This window comes from Neophocaena asiaeorientalis, unplaced genomic scaffold (genome assembly GCF_003031525.2).
Source record: "Neophocaena asiaeorientalis asiaeorientalis breed wild unplaced genomic scaffold, Neophocaena_asiaeorientalis_V1.1 scaffold46, whole genome shotgun sequence".
Taxonomy (NCBI): domain Eukaryota; kingdom Metazoa; phylum Chordata; class Mammalia; order Artiodactyla; family Phocoenidae; genus Neophocaena; species Neophocaena asiaeorientalis.
Genome location: NW_020175393.1, coordinates 10088226 through 10102952, shown reverse-complemented (window position 1 = coordinate 10102952; position 14727 = coordinate 10088226). Strand labels below are relative to the sequence as shown.

At 48.0% G+C, this 14727-nt stretch overlaps 1 protein-coding gene across 1 annotated transcript in view; it reads right to left on the bottom strand.

The window, feature by feature from the left end:
• The window catches only part of VEGFA (vascular endothelial growth factor A), a 68055-nt gene extending 56211 nt beyond the window's left edge, over positions 1-11844 (bottom strand). Inside the window, exon 1 of the mRNA XM_024766066.1 lies at positions 11650-11844. Coding sequence (XP_024621834.1) covers positions 11650-11844 — 195 coding nt within the window. The remainder of the gene's footprint in view (positions 1-11649) is intronic.
• Positions 11845-14727: the final 2883 nt, after the last annotated feature.

Genomic DNA, 14727 nt, shown 5'->3' with positions numbered 1-14727 from the left:
GGATTTAAAACTGGAATTTCCCTCTGGGTGGGTGGGGCTGATCAGGTGAGCTGTGTTACAGGGCTGGGGGCTGAGTGGAAAAATTTGGCCTGTCCCAGCCCCTTCTCCCAGTGACTCAGGCCCTGGGTGGTGGTGAGTCTGGGGAGGGGATGAGACAGGAACCCATAGAAAAAAGTTCTCTTGTCTCTGGCTCTGCCACTGCCCAGTTCCCCCTCCCCCATTCCACACACACCCAGCCTCGCTGCTCACCACAGCCACTGGCTGTATCTGCGGCCACAGACACAGCCAGCTCATCCCAGGGCCTTGCCAGCCTGGTTGGGAGCAGGGTGACCAGCCCACCGGAACTTGGGCCTAGCCCACTTCCGGGCAGCCTTGGGGAGACAGGTGTCCCCATGGTGGATATGGAGGCAGGCTCGCCAGGTTTAGCAAATAAAAATACAGGACATTCATTGTCCCATGCAATATACAGAAAATTATTTGTTATATTTTCTCTCTTCTTTATGCAAAAGGGAGTCCTGGAGCCAAGCACTCTGAAATTCAAATTTAACTGGGAATCTTCCATTTTATCTGGTGACTTTCTGTGAGGCACAGGGGTGAGGATAGCGAATAGAATACCCAAGGCACCTCCACCGCTCAGGCCCACCGACGGTCCAAGATCTCTGCCCCACCCCCCCTACCATGTGCCCCTGCTAGACCCTTTGGTCCCCTGCTAGACCTCAGGGAGCCCCGCTTTGGCCTCAAGTTCTCTCTCAGATCTCCTAAGTCCCCAAGCACCAGGGCTTTTCTCCCAGAGAGTCCCAGGACCTCAACCCTCATGCCAGACGGGGAGCCTGCGAGGATGTAAGGGGTAGTTTTCTGGACATGACTGTGTCTGAGGACACCCCATCTCCACAGCATTTTCTTCAAGTTAGGAGGATTGGAGGGAGGAGGGGGTCTGCAGCTCCAGGGGACCTCAGACACCCTGCCTTCCTCCCTCTTCTGACTTTCTCCCCTTCACCCAGGGTCTGGTTGAAACAGGGTTTCTTGTCCCCTCTCTTCTTCTGGGCCCCACACCCCTCCCAAAACACACTTGCCCATGAACCTGTAATAGTCCCCATCACTGTAGTATTCAAGCCCAGGCCAGGGGTCTTGTACAGAGAACGGGGCAGCAGGTGGGGATTGGATTCCACCAGCATCCCTGCCTGCGTGGAATAAGCACCTCCGATGTGTGGGCACTGCACTAGGCCCCAGGACAGCAGTGGCCGAGGGCCTCAAGCCACTGCCAGCCCACCGGGAGACAGAGGACACTCGTCAGACAGTGAGGGAGGGGCAGAGAGAGGTAAGGACAGAGGACATGGCTGCCTTGAGAACATCAGGAAGACCTTTTAGGTTTCATAAGGCAGACACACCTGGGCAGCCACTGCATCTAGGCTGTGGCTGTGGAGACTCCTCCTCAGGTTTAAATTGGGCTTCTCTCTGCCCCCGCCTCTACGGGCTGACTGGCTCTGACAGTAAGCTCCCTGAGGGCAGGGCCATGTTGCCGTGTCAGCTGTTCTCTGGAGATGGCGGTGTTTTGACTCAGGATTGGTTGACAGTTGTTTTTTTGGCAGCAGCTGCCTCAGGCCATGGGGTGAGGGATGCTGTAGATGCTGAAGGACTATCTTGTCCCAGAGACGCACCCTCTCTTTCCTGGAGATTCCCACACCCACCTGCGGTACAGAGAGGGTAGGGCAGGGACCCATTGTCCAGATGGAGAAGCCAAGTCCCAGTGACTCACCTAAAGTCACACAGCCCATGGGAGGAGGGTGGAGCCGGGAGAAGAGCCCCAGGGGTCCCAGAGCATACCCCAGGACTCCCACCACCTCCCTCCCCCCATCCACCCACGACTTTGGTGATGCTGGCCAAAAGGGAAGACACTGGCTGTTATCATAGTGAAGCCCTCTCACTCCTTCACGCAGAGCCATCAGAAGTCAGAGGGGGAAGAGAAGCATTTCCCTCACCTTTGGGACCCCTGCACAATCGGCCTAGGTCCCGACCCTCAGAGGGGCTGGGGCAGGCCAGCACCAAATTCTGGATCCCCAGATGCCTGGTTCAGAATTAGGCTGAGCCAGCCTTCCCCTACGCACTCCGTTGGGGATCCTGACTCCCGACCCCCAGGGGTCCTGCCCCGGGTCGTTGCCTCCATATCCATCCACACCCTCCCCACATCTTGGGCTTGCCTTGAATAATCACATCCTGGCAGAAATCAACCATCAGGCATCTGTCAGTCTCCAGGCTAGATAGCACAGTGGGCAGAGCTCTGACTGAGCTGTGAACCCAGCAGAGCCAATCTGGCCACCACCCAAACCAGACACTCCCCATACAATAGCCTCTGATCTCTTAGTTGGCAGAGACGTTATGTTGTTGAAAACAGAGACTGAGTAGATCTTACAAGTTCTCATCACAAGAAAAAACGTTGTAACTATGCACAGTGAGGAATATTAATGACACTTATTGTGGTGATCATTTCACAGTATAGACAAATATCAGATCGTTATGTTGTATATATGACTAATATAATGTTATGTGTCAATTATACATCGATAAAAATGATTTTCTGTTTAAAAAAAAAAGAAAGAAAAAAGAAGACAGAGGCTGATCCTCAACAGGGAGAAACAAGGAGGGGAAGAGGAAGGACCCTGAGAGGCCCACAGTGTCGGAGCCAGAAGGGAGTCAGGAGACCCACCAGGCAGTCCCTCAATACACAGATAGGGAAACTGAGGCTGTGGGATAAAGGAAAGAAAAATGGGCTTCCAAAGCTCTGGGTTCTGGTATTGGCTCAGCCACTGTGTGACCCTGGGCGAGTGTCTTCCCCACTCTGTGCTCTGGGACCCCCCCACCCCCACCTTGCTGTTCCAGGGTTCTGGTTAAAGCATCTTGCCCAAGGAACTCAGGTCCAACCATGGTCAGCCTCCTGTGGACTCCTCTCCTGACTAGCCCTCCAGCCCCTACCCCAGCCAGGTCCTAGAGACTTAGGGCAGATAGGGTGGAGGGAGCGGGGGAGGTGGGTATCACCTCAGGGAGGGGCAGCAGGGAAGGGAAACTAAGTGTGTCCCTGGCTTGCCCCAGCCTGTCCCCTGCATCCGGGGAAGGGTGAGAGTGACTGTCAGCTGGGGAAGGGGGGCAAGAGCGGCAGGCTGGGGAAGGGCAGGGAACCCCCGTCTGGACTTGTTGGGGCAGCCGGGTGCAGCTGTTTCCGGCTAATGAAAGGGCCCTGATTGATATGGCAGCAGGGACTGACTCTAACCCTCACATTGGAGCCCTTCCCATCCTCCCCAACCTGGGCACACCCAGGGGCCCTCTTTAAGGATAGGCAAAAGCCAGGGAGAAGAGAAGAGAGGGGCTCCTGCTGCCACTGGGGACAATACCCCAAGGACCAGGAGAGGGAAGCTTGTCTAATCTTCCTGCCCTAGCCCAGCAGGGAGGGGAGTCTAGGGCTGGGCCGTGGGAGGTGGACCAAGCCAGAGCCCAGGAGGACAGGCGAGGGAAGAGGGGCAAGGGGTTTGCTCCCTCCTCTCCGCATCCTGGGGTGCATACGCACATGTTTGAACATTCAAATATATACACACAGAAATAGATTTTATCTATCTAGCCTCCAGGGATGGCAGAGAGGAGAGCAGGGATTGTTGCTGAGCATTCATTTTACAAAGTGTATAGCCATCTACCTTTTGCCAGGCCCACATAATAATAGCTAACATTCATTGAGCATGTCCTGTGTGCTGGGCATCCTTCTAAGACCTCTAGGGGTATGAGCTCATTGACTCCTCACCACAGCCCTATGAGGTAGGTGCTATCATCACCCTTATTTTATAGATGAGGACATAGAAGCCCAGAGTGGTTAAGAACTTTCCAGTGGCCACACAGTGGTCACAGGCAGAGTCAAGATGTGAACTCAGTCCCCAGGGCTTGAGGCCTTAAACACTGTGCTACTGCCTGCAGGGAACTCATGGTGGGGTCAGGAAGACATGCCAAATTGTAAGCAATCTGTAAATAAATAATGACCTTATAAATGGGAAATAGAGATGTACAAGGTACAATGAGGGGCACTGTGGATGGGGGTAGGGGGGAAAGGGAGAACCATACAGTAAATTTTTGAATTGAAATTGAAGGGGTTTTTTCTACCTTAGGTGGTTTTTTTTTTTAACTTTTTGTTTTTATGGTAAAATATACATAACATAAAATTTACCATTTTAACCATTTGAAGTGTACAATTTAGTGACAGTTTTTAGTTTTAATGAAGTTCAATTAATCTTTTCTTTTGTTCCCTGTGTTTTGGTGTCATACTAAAGAAATCATTGCCAAATCCAAGGTCTTGAAGATTTTCCCCTATTTTCTTCTAAGAGTTTTAAAGTTTTAGCTGTTAAATTTAGATCACTAATCCATTTTGAAGCAATTTTTATATGTAGTGTAAGGTAAGGTAACATTATGAAATCTGCACATGGATCATTTTGGTTCTTCCATTCCAGCTGGATGCCTTTTCTTTTTCTTGCCTGGTTGCTCCAGCTAGAACTTCTGTTACTGTGTTGAATAGAAGTGACAAAAAGCAGGCCTCCTTGTCTCGTTTCTGACTGTAGGGGAAAAGCTTTCTGTCTTTCACCATTAAAAATGAGGTTAGCTGTGGACTTTTCATGTATGGCCTCTGTCATGTTGAGGAAGTTCCCTTCTATGCCAGTTTTTTGAGAGATTTAATTATGAAATTTTTTGTATTTTGTCAGATGCTTTTTTCCACATCAATTGTGATGATTTTCTATCTTTTTTTCCTTTGTTCTATTAGTGTATATTACATTGACTGATTTTCATATATTGAACCATCATTGAACCATCCCTCACATAGTAGACCATCCTTAGTCATGGTGTATAATTCTTTCTAAACACTGCTGAATTTGGTTTGCTAGTATTTTGTTGAGGATTTTTGCATCTATATGTATAAGGGATTTTGGCCTGTAATTTTCTTTCCTTGTAGTGTTTTTTTTGTCTGGTTTTGGTATCAGGGTAATTCTCACCTCATAGAATGAGTTGGAAATGTTCCCTCCTCTTCAACGTTTTGGAAGATTTTGAGAAGGATTGGTGTTAATTCTATACATGTTTGGTAGAATTCACCAGTGAAAAGTCCTTGACTTTTCTTTGCCCTGTTGAGAAAATTCCCTTCTGTGGGGGTTTCGTTACTGATTCAACCTTTTCCATTGTTATAGGTCTATTCAGAGCTTCCATTTCTGTTTCAGTCAGTTTTGGAATTCTGTGTGTTTCTAGGAATTGATTCATTTTATCTAAGCTATCCAATTTGTTGGCATATTATTGGTTGTAATATTCTCTTTTAATCTATTTTATTTCTGTAAAATCAGTAGCCATGTACACACTTTCATTTCTGATTTTAGCATTCTCTCTTTTTTTCTTAGTCAGTCTAGTTAAAGATTGTGAATTTTGTTGATCTTTGCAAAGAATTTTTGGTTTTGTTTATTTTTCATGTTGCTTCTCTATTCTCTGTTTATCTCTACTCGCATTTATTTGCCTTCTTCTGTTAGCTTTGGGGTTACTTTGCTCCTCTTTCTAGTTCTTTAAGGTGCACACTTAGGTTATTGGTTAGAGATCTTTCCTTTTTTTAATGTAGGAATTTACAGCTATAAAATTCTCTCTGAGCACTGCTTTCTCTGCATCTCATAAGTTTTGGCATGTTGTGTTTTTATTTTCATTCATCTCTATGTATTTTCTAATTTTCCTTATGATTTCTTCTTTGACTCAATGGTTGTTTAAGAGTATATTATTTGATTTCCACATTTTTGTGAATTTTTCGGTTTTCCTTCTGTTACTGATTTCTAGTTACATCTCACTGTGATCAGAAAAGACACTTTGTATGATTTCAATATTTTAAAATGTATTAAGACTTACTTTGTAGCTAAGATACAGTTGATCCTAGAGAATGTTTCCTGTGAACTTGCGAAGAATGTGTATTCTGTATATGTCTGTTATGTCTAATTGGTTCATAGTGTTGTTCAGTTACCCTATTTCTTTATTGATCTTCTGTCTAATTGTCCTATCCATTATTGGATGTGGTGTATTGAAGTGTCCAACTATTATTGTAGACTTGTCTATTTCTCCTTTCAGTCATGTCAATTTTTGCTTCAGATATTTTGGGCCTCTGTTTTTAGGTATTTATAGATTTATAATTGTTATATCTTCTTGCTGAATTGAATCTTTCATTAATATATAATGGCCTTCTTTGTCTCTTTTTTTTTTTTTTTTTTTTTTTTTGCGGTACGCAGGCCTCTCACTGCTGTGGCCTCTCCCATTGCGGCACACAGGCTCCGGACGCGCAGGCTCAGCGGCCATGGCTCACGGGCCCAGCCGCTCCGCGGCATGTGGGATCCTCCCAGACCGGGGCACGAACCCGTCTCCCCTGCATCGGCAGGTGGACTCTCAACCTCTGCGCCACCAGGGAAGCCCCTTTGTCTCTTTTAATATTTTTTGACTTACAGTCTATTTCGTATGACAATAATTTAACCACTCCAGCTCTCTTTTGACTACTATTTGCATTGGATATCTTTTTCCATCCTTTTACTTTCAATCTCTTTATGCCATTATATCTAAAGTAAGCCTCTTGTAGACAGCAGATTGTGTGTTTTTTTAATCCAATCTTTGCCTTTTAATAGGAGAGTTTAATCCATTTACATTTACTGTGATTACTAATTAAAAATGATTTATTTCTGCCATTTAGCTGTTTTCTGTATGTCTTATCTGTTTGTTTGTTTTTTCCCAATGCCTTCATTACTGCCTATTTTGGTATTTAGTTGACTTTTTGTAATGTATCATTTGACACCCTTCCTTTTTCCTTTTTTGTATATTTTTTATAATTTTCTTAATTATTATCTTGGGATTATAATTAACATCTTAAACTTATAAGAACCTAGTTTTAATAATACCACCTTAGTTTCAATATATAAACATTCTGCTCCTTTACATCTCCATCTCTCCCCCTTTATATTATCATCACAGAAGATATCTTTATACATCATGTGCCCATTAACATAGATTTAGGGCTTCCCTGGAGGTACAGTGGTTAAGAAACCACCTGCCAATGCAGGGGACATGGGTTCAAGCCCTGGTCCAGGAAGATCCCACATGCCGTGGAGCAACTGAGCTCATGTGCCACAACTACTGAGCCTGTGATCTAGAGCCCATGAGCCACAACTACTGAGCCTGCGTGCTGCAACTACTGAAGCCCACACACCTAGAACCTGTGCTCCACAATGAGAGAAGCCACCACAATGAGAAGCCCACGCACTGCAGCAAAGAGTAGCCCCCACTCGCCGCAACTAGAGAAACCCCGCGCACAGCAATGAAGATCCAACACAGCCAAAAATAAATAAATAAATGTTTTACAAAATTAAAATAAAATAAACAAAACCCCCCATAGATTTATAATTATTGTTTTATGCATTTGCTTTTTAAATCAAATAATGATCTTACAAGAGGGAAATGTTTCAAAGAAAGAAGTACAAGGTATGATGAGCCCTCAAAGGATGGGCACTGTGTATGGGGACTGGAGGAAAAGTAAAGAACCAGCAGAGCCTTCCAGGACAGTACACATTTGAATTAAAACTGAGTTTTAAAGAATAATAAAAAAAAATTACTATGTAAAGCTGCTCACTCACAGGAAAAGATGTCCAAAATATTTCACTTAGTGCAAAAAGTTGGTTATCAAACAGCATGAATGATTTCATTTTTGTCAGTATGTGTGTATTTATACATATTTCAAGATATATGTGTACATATGCATAGAAAAAATTCATGATTATACTCATAGTACTTTAACAGTGGTTATCTCCAATTGTTGGAACTATGGGAAGAGGAAACATTTCCTTTTTTTTTTTCTAGTGCATTCTATATTGTTTGAATTATTTATAATGAGCATGCATCACTTTTATAACCAGGAAAAGCAACAATGTCTTTTTTGTTCTGAAGGGTAAAAAGAATAAGTAGGCATTCACTGTGGAGACAAAGTGGGGAAGGACCTGTTAGGCAGAAGGAACAGCAAAGAGGCATGAAAACCATGCTCTATTACAGGAACTGCCAGCCATAGGCATGGCTGTAGGGCATTGGAGATGGCTGGAAAAGAAGTATTTCCAGGGACCATATTACCAAGGCCCTTTCATTTCATTTAAAAAAAAAAAAAAAAAGAGGGCTTCCCTGGTGGCGCAGTGGTTGAGGGTCCGCCTGCCGATGCAGGGGACACGGGTTCGTGCCCCGGTCCAGGAAGATCCCACACGCCACGGAGCGGCTGGGCCCGTGAGCCATAGCCGCTGAGCCTGCACGTCCGGAGCCTGTGCTCCGCAACGGGAGAGGCCACAGCAGTGAGAGGCCCGCATACCGCAAAAAAAGAAAGAGGGCTTCCCAGGACTTCCCAGGTGGCGCAGTGGTTAAGAATCCACCTGTCAATGCAGGGGATATGGGTTCGAGCCCTGGTCCGGGAAGATCCCACATGCCGCAGAGCAACTAAACCCGTGTGCCACAACTACTGAGCCCACGTGCTGCAACTACTGAAGCCCACGCGCCTGGAGCCTGAGCTCCGCAGCAAGAGAAGCCACTGCAATGAGAAGCCCACACACCGCAACGAAGAGTAGCCCCCGCTCACTGCAACTAGGGAAAGCCTGTGCACAGCAATGAAGACCCAACGCAGCCAAAGATAAATAAATAAATAAAATATATATTTTTTAAAAAAGAGTATGGAATTTGTTCTTGGCATGAGGGCAGGAGATAACAGGTTTTGATTTACATGTTAACCAAATTAGTGAATGGGGTTGGGGAAGAACCCAGAGGCTGGAAGGCCAGTGTGAAAGCTGTTGCACTAATTAAGGGAAAAGAAGATGGGACTGGAGGTAAGTCACAGCTTAGAGGGTAGAGAATAAAAATGGAAATACAAGGTAAGTGGAGGCCAAATCAGACAACAATTACCCATGAATGGGAAGTGGATTAGTCTGTCTCACCAGACTCTCCAGTGCTGTAGCCTAGCCTGGCATACTAATGGCAGGAGGCCAGGTCTAGAGGTGATCATGAAGGAGGGGGAGGAAAATTCCCATTAAAAGAATCCTGTAGCCCCTTTACAGCTGGCAAAGTCCTCTGACTTCCATCTCTTAGCACATCAGAATGTTGTTCCCATTCCACAGATGAAGAAACGGAGGCCTGGAGAGGTGATGCAACCAGAGCAAGATGCAGAGAACATCATTTATTAGCCACATGGGCGGGAGCACAGCTATCCCCAGCAGAGCCTGAGCAATGACTGTGTGTTCACCTTCTAGTTGTGTGACGTTCACATTCACATAACCTCTCTGTGCCTCAGTCTCCTGCTCTATGAAATAGGGGAAATAGTACACTACCTCATATGGTTGCTGAAAGAATTCAATTACTTAGAGCTTAGAGCCTGGCACATAGTCAGTGCTCAGTAAATAGATCGGGGCACGAACCCATGTCCCCTGCATTGGCAGGCGGACTTTCAACTACGGCGCCACCAGGGAAGCCCTCTGATTATTTTTTATAATTATTATTAGTATCTACATAGTATCCCAGGCAGATCACCTGAAAAGAATGAATCGGTGGGAGCCAGGCTCCTAGCATTCACCAGACCCCCTCCTTACTTCTCAGACCCTGACTCCTATGAAAAAGGCCCAGAGGTTGGAATCGGCATCTGTGGTCTGGTCCACTAGGGCTCTGGGGCTCTCTGCAGCACCAACCCTTTCTGTTCATTCCCATGCTCCTTGGTACTAACGTTCATTCATTCATTTAGCAACTGTACCAAACTCTGGGCCTGTACTGGAGGCTGGGGCTACAAAGAAAATTATGGCCTGGGCCTGCCTTCAGGGAGTTCACTGTGTAGTCAGCTCAGCTTACCCACTCACTCACTCACCCACTCACTCATTTATTTATCACTTACTAGGAGCCTCCTCTGGGCCACACACATACACTCTGTTTTTATCTCCTCCTGCCTTTGGACATTAAGCAATTATCCCAGGAGTCATTTCCCAGGGATTGTTTAGTTTCCAGTCTTTTTCTTATACTTTTCCCCCTGTGTACCCAGTCTGTGCCCATAAACAAAATCACACAGAAAACCAAAACAGAGATCCAGGAAGAATACATTCTTCCCCCACATTTCCTGTGGCTGAAGATCTTCCACTAGTTCTTGGAGTCTGGAGGGGACAGCAGCAACAACTGAATCGTCTGGATTTTCTTCCTTTCATTCATTCATTCATTTATTCATTTAACAAACTGCTTACTGAGCACTGTGTCTGGGCCAAGCCCCGTACTGGGCAGAGCAGGGAAAACAGAAATGAACAACCACAGAGCACACCCTCAAGGTGTCTCCACTGAGGTGGGTCAGTGGCTCCTTCTTTCCAGGAATATTTATTGAGCATCTTCCATGCGTCAGGCACCAGTCAAGGCTTTGGGACTGTGAATAAGAAAGATGAAATCCCTGCCCTCATGGAGCTTACCTTCTAGACAGAAAGACAGACAATGGGCAAACCAATGCATAAACAGATGGGCAACTATCCATGATCAAGGCTCTAAAGAAAATAAAACAGATTGATATGGTAGTGACTGAGGTTGGACAGCGCAATCTATTCGAATCTCAGCAGGGCCTTCTCTGAGATAGCAATTACACCTACCTCTGCTGTGAGGAGGAAGTGAATTAACACATGTGAAGCCTAGCACATAGTAAGCACTATAAGTTATCTTTTTTTAAAAAAATAAATGCACAAACAGATCATCAAAACACCAGGCAGTCAGTGTAGGATAAAGTGATATAGACGTGAGGCATTCTGAGAGCACTGGGGAGGAGCTCCAGGGGGCCAGGTGTGGCCCAAACAGGGATGGAGGTGAGGGCGCTGAACACAGATGCTCCTCTTCCCCACCCCGCCCACAGCCCTGCAGCCCACTGGCCACCCCCAAGGATGTTGCTTCTCTAAGGGACTGGAGCGGGTGGGGTGGGGCAGAAGAAACACACATGCCTCACCTCCCTCTAGGACAAGAGAGGAGGGAGGGTTCACAGGTGTCCACTGAGACCCTCACCAGGCCCAGGGCAAGTGGGAGAGTGCCTGCTTTCACGGCCATCCCCTTCCAGGGCCCCTGGCTCTCCAAAGTGCCCATTGCCCCATTTGGTGATGGAGATGCAGGGTGTGAGGGCCCCCAGATGCTCAATCCATGTGAGATTGAATGAAAGAGCAACTTCCATTCCTGGAGTCCCTCCCTAGATCCTAGGATCCCTTCCAACAGCTCTGTGGTAGAAGTATCACTGCCCCCATCTTTCAGATGAGCACACAGAGGCTAAGGGAGAATACAGATCATTCTCGGTCACTCAGTTCAGAAATGGCAGAGGAATTTAAAATCTGGCCTGGCCACGAAGCGGCTGTTCTTTTGATCCTCCCCCACTCTGCTTCCCCTCAACAGCAGCAGGGAGTGTGCAGGAAAGACCATGGGGGTGGGTGGGGAGGGCTGGGAGACTCAGGAGGGTGGAGGGAGTGAGGCAGATGTTGCTGTGCAGAATGACCTGAAGCTGAAGTGAGGGCTCCAGGATTGGGGGGTCGCAGGGGGTTTACAACCAGGAAGACATGGAAGAGATGGAACCACAGGGAGAAAGCCCACCCGCCCCACCCCCAGCACAATAGGCATTCCGACAAACAGGATGAGGATGGAGCAAGGCCCTCCGCTCTGCACCAACACCCCCTTGAGCATCAGCTGACCAGGCAGCCCCATTTCAAGCCTCATGCCCACAGGGACCAGGATGTGGGCACCCAGGGACGGACAAGCCCTGACGTAGACAAGTCTGCGACTCCCCATGCGCGGCCTCCGCAGCCAAAAGCCAAATACTCCTTGTGGTTTGGGTCCCAGCCAAGCGCCCACACCCCAGCTCACACGGGACCACAACTTCCCTGTTGCATCAGGTTACCAAGCGCGTGCACACAGCCCAGAGCTGGTTACACAACTGTGGTGCGCGCATACGGCACCCACACACCCCGGGTGGCCGGGGTCCACAGAGGAAACCGCAGCCTTGCACGGAGGGCACAGGGCCCTCTACAAGCTCCTGGCATGGAGAGCCGGGCAAGCAGTGGGGAGGACGCCTGGCCAGGAGCCAGGATTCTGCGGGCTCCACCACCAGCTCACTGTGAAACCCCAGTAAGTCATGTCCCCAGAGCCTGTTTCCCCACCTATAAAGGAAGATCTCCTTCTACCTTCATGATCCAGATACCCCTTTCCCTCCATGCCACTCAGCACCCTCTGAACCACCACCAACATCCTCCTTTCCCCTAGGAAAGTCTACGAGAAAGGGAGGCGGGAATTATGCAGCGTGGAGACAGAGGGTTGGATGAGATGACCTCTAAAAGGGCCCTTCTCAGATGGGGCTTCTGCCCCAACAGAAGTGGGTGTGCCTTAAGCGGAATGCCATGGTCACCTCCTCCCTAGAAGAGGCAGGGCTGTGGCCAGAGCTTTTTGAGGTGGCTCTAAAGGAGCAGGAGATAGGGGAGGTAACTTTCTTCTCTGCACTTGTTTTTTTCCATTGCTCTACAACAAACATGTGTTACATATTACTTTGCAATAGAAGGCGGGGATGAGCTCGACACATTAACCTTCCCCGGGGGCATTTGCCCTCCGCCCAGGATGATGCCTTAAGCCAGTGTTTCCTTAAGCGCCTTGTGGTGAAAGGAATCAGCACAGGAAACCTAGGCTAAACAAAGTCTGACAGGTTTTCTTGCTCGAAGGACTGCTCTGAGCCTCCAACATCTCTGGGCCGAGACCTTCTGCGAGGAAGAGTGAGACGAGGAAACACATTTGTTCTCAGAGCTCTTTATAGGGAAGCACCTCGAAAGACACTTTCTAGGTACTGTGGGAACTCAGGGTCCAGTGAGGCGGAGAGCCAGGCACACACCCAACCATGAAGGGCCGCCATGGGAGAAGAGATGGCAGGCCTCGGAGGGCAGCGAGGGCAGACGCCCTAGGCGGCCTCCTGGGACTGCATGAGTCAAACGCCAACCCCTCTGCGCAGAGCTGGCCAGAGCTCCGCATCCCGGTGAAGGCAGGTGGTAATGTGAGAGGGACCTTGGGTGGCCCGGCCACCTGCCTGAGGTTACTTAGATCTGCAGTGACCCCTGCTGGCTCTGCCCAAAATCACCCCTCCCCTTGTCCTCACCTTCCTGGTCTACCTCACCCTCCTCACCCACCTTCTCCTCCTCAACCCCTGACCCTCCAGCATCTTCCCCAATGCCTCCACCCAGGCCTATGGGGATCCACCCCTGACCACACCCTGCCACCAGGACCCCACTCATTTTCCCATCGCTGGGACTGGAATCTGGCTGGGCTGTGATAAAGCCCATTAGCGAATTCTGGGGCCTGAACTGGGGAGATTCTGATGGCACGAGGAAGGGGGCTCCAAAGATGGCCTGCCCCCCTCTCAAGGGCATGGGGCACCCAAAAGACCCCTCTAATAATAGCAGACATTCACTGAGCACGATCTTCCAGGAACACAGCTAAACTTTTATATAGGTTATTCCATCTGATTCCCATAAGAATCCTAAGTAGGCACTATTTCTACCTCTGTTATTAATCCAGTTTTCGGAAATGAAACTGAGACTCAGAAGTAAAAAAGTTAGGAAATGGCAACGCTTGGATTCAAATCCAGCTCTCTGACTTCACAGCCCATCCACTTACCCACTAAGCTATTTCATTATTCTTGCATCTGCCCACCGCCAGGGCCACCTTCATGTTCGACGCCTGCCCAGTACCCACTGCTTTGGGGAAATGTGCCTCCATGGGCCTTGCCCCCTGCCCTCCAGGGATGGCCCAGGGATCCAAATCTGGCCAGCTCTTGTACCCTTCCTCCTGGTAAACTGGGTTGCAGATTTGATTTCCATGCCCAGGACCCACTCCCTCTTCTGAACATCGTGTCTCGATTTCTTTGGGGCAATACCCAGGCCCTCCACAGAAATGGAGATGACTCACCCCACCCCCATCTCCAGGGGGAGACATGTGATTCAGGCCTGGCCACTCAAGCACCAAAACGTCCTGATTGGTTCAGGAAGTTACATATGACCGAAACCAGGCCAACAGAGCCAATGCCAGGATTTTACTAAAGCCAGTGGGAAGGAGAATAGTTTTCTGCTCTGGAGTTGCTAACTGGATGTGTGTCTGTCAGAAGCTGCCTGAGAAGGAAGCTGACACAGGCGAGAAGAGACCAGTCCTGATGATTTTATGCATGCTGTGCCAAAGACAGGTCCATCCCTGGACTTTTCAGTGACCATAAGCCAATAAGTTACTTCTTTGTTGTTCTTGTCTTAAGCAAGTATAAGCTAGGTTCCTTCCACCCCCATTGTTAATCATTGTTAACAGCTGTGTCTCCTTCTTGCCTGTTCCTCCTATGCTTACTTAGACATACTGGACATTTTTTAAATAAAAATTGACACCACTGGCTACTCCTTCCTTCAAAATATACCCTTTTGCTTATTTTTGTGAAAACTTCACTCCCCTAGTTTTCCTCTGGCCCTTTCAAAGTCCCTTCCGGCTCTTCTTCCTTTGCTGGTGGCACCTCTTCATTTGCAAGTAACAGATACCAACTCTGGCATTTGTTAAGCCCCCCCAAAATAGCATTTATTGGGGAAATATTGAGGAAGTAGCTCAGGGAATGGACTAGGAGGCCGGAGTACCTAGCTTGGAAATGAGATATAAGTT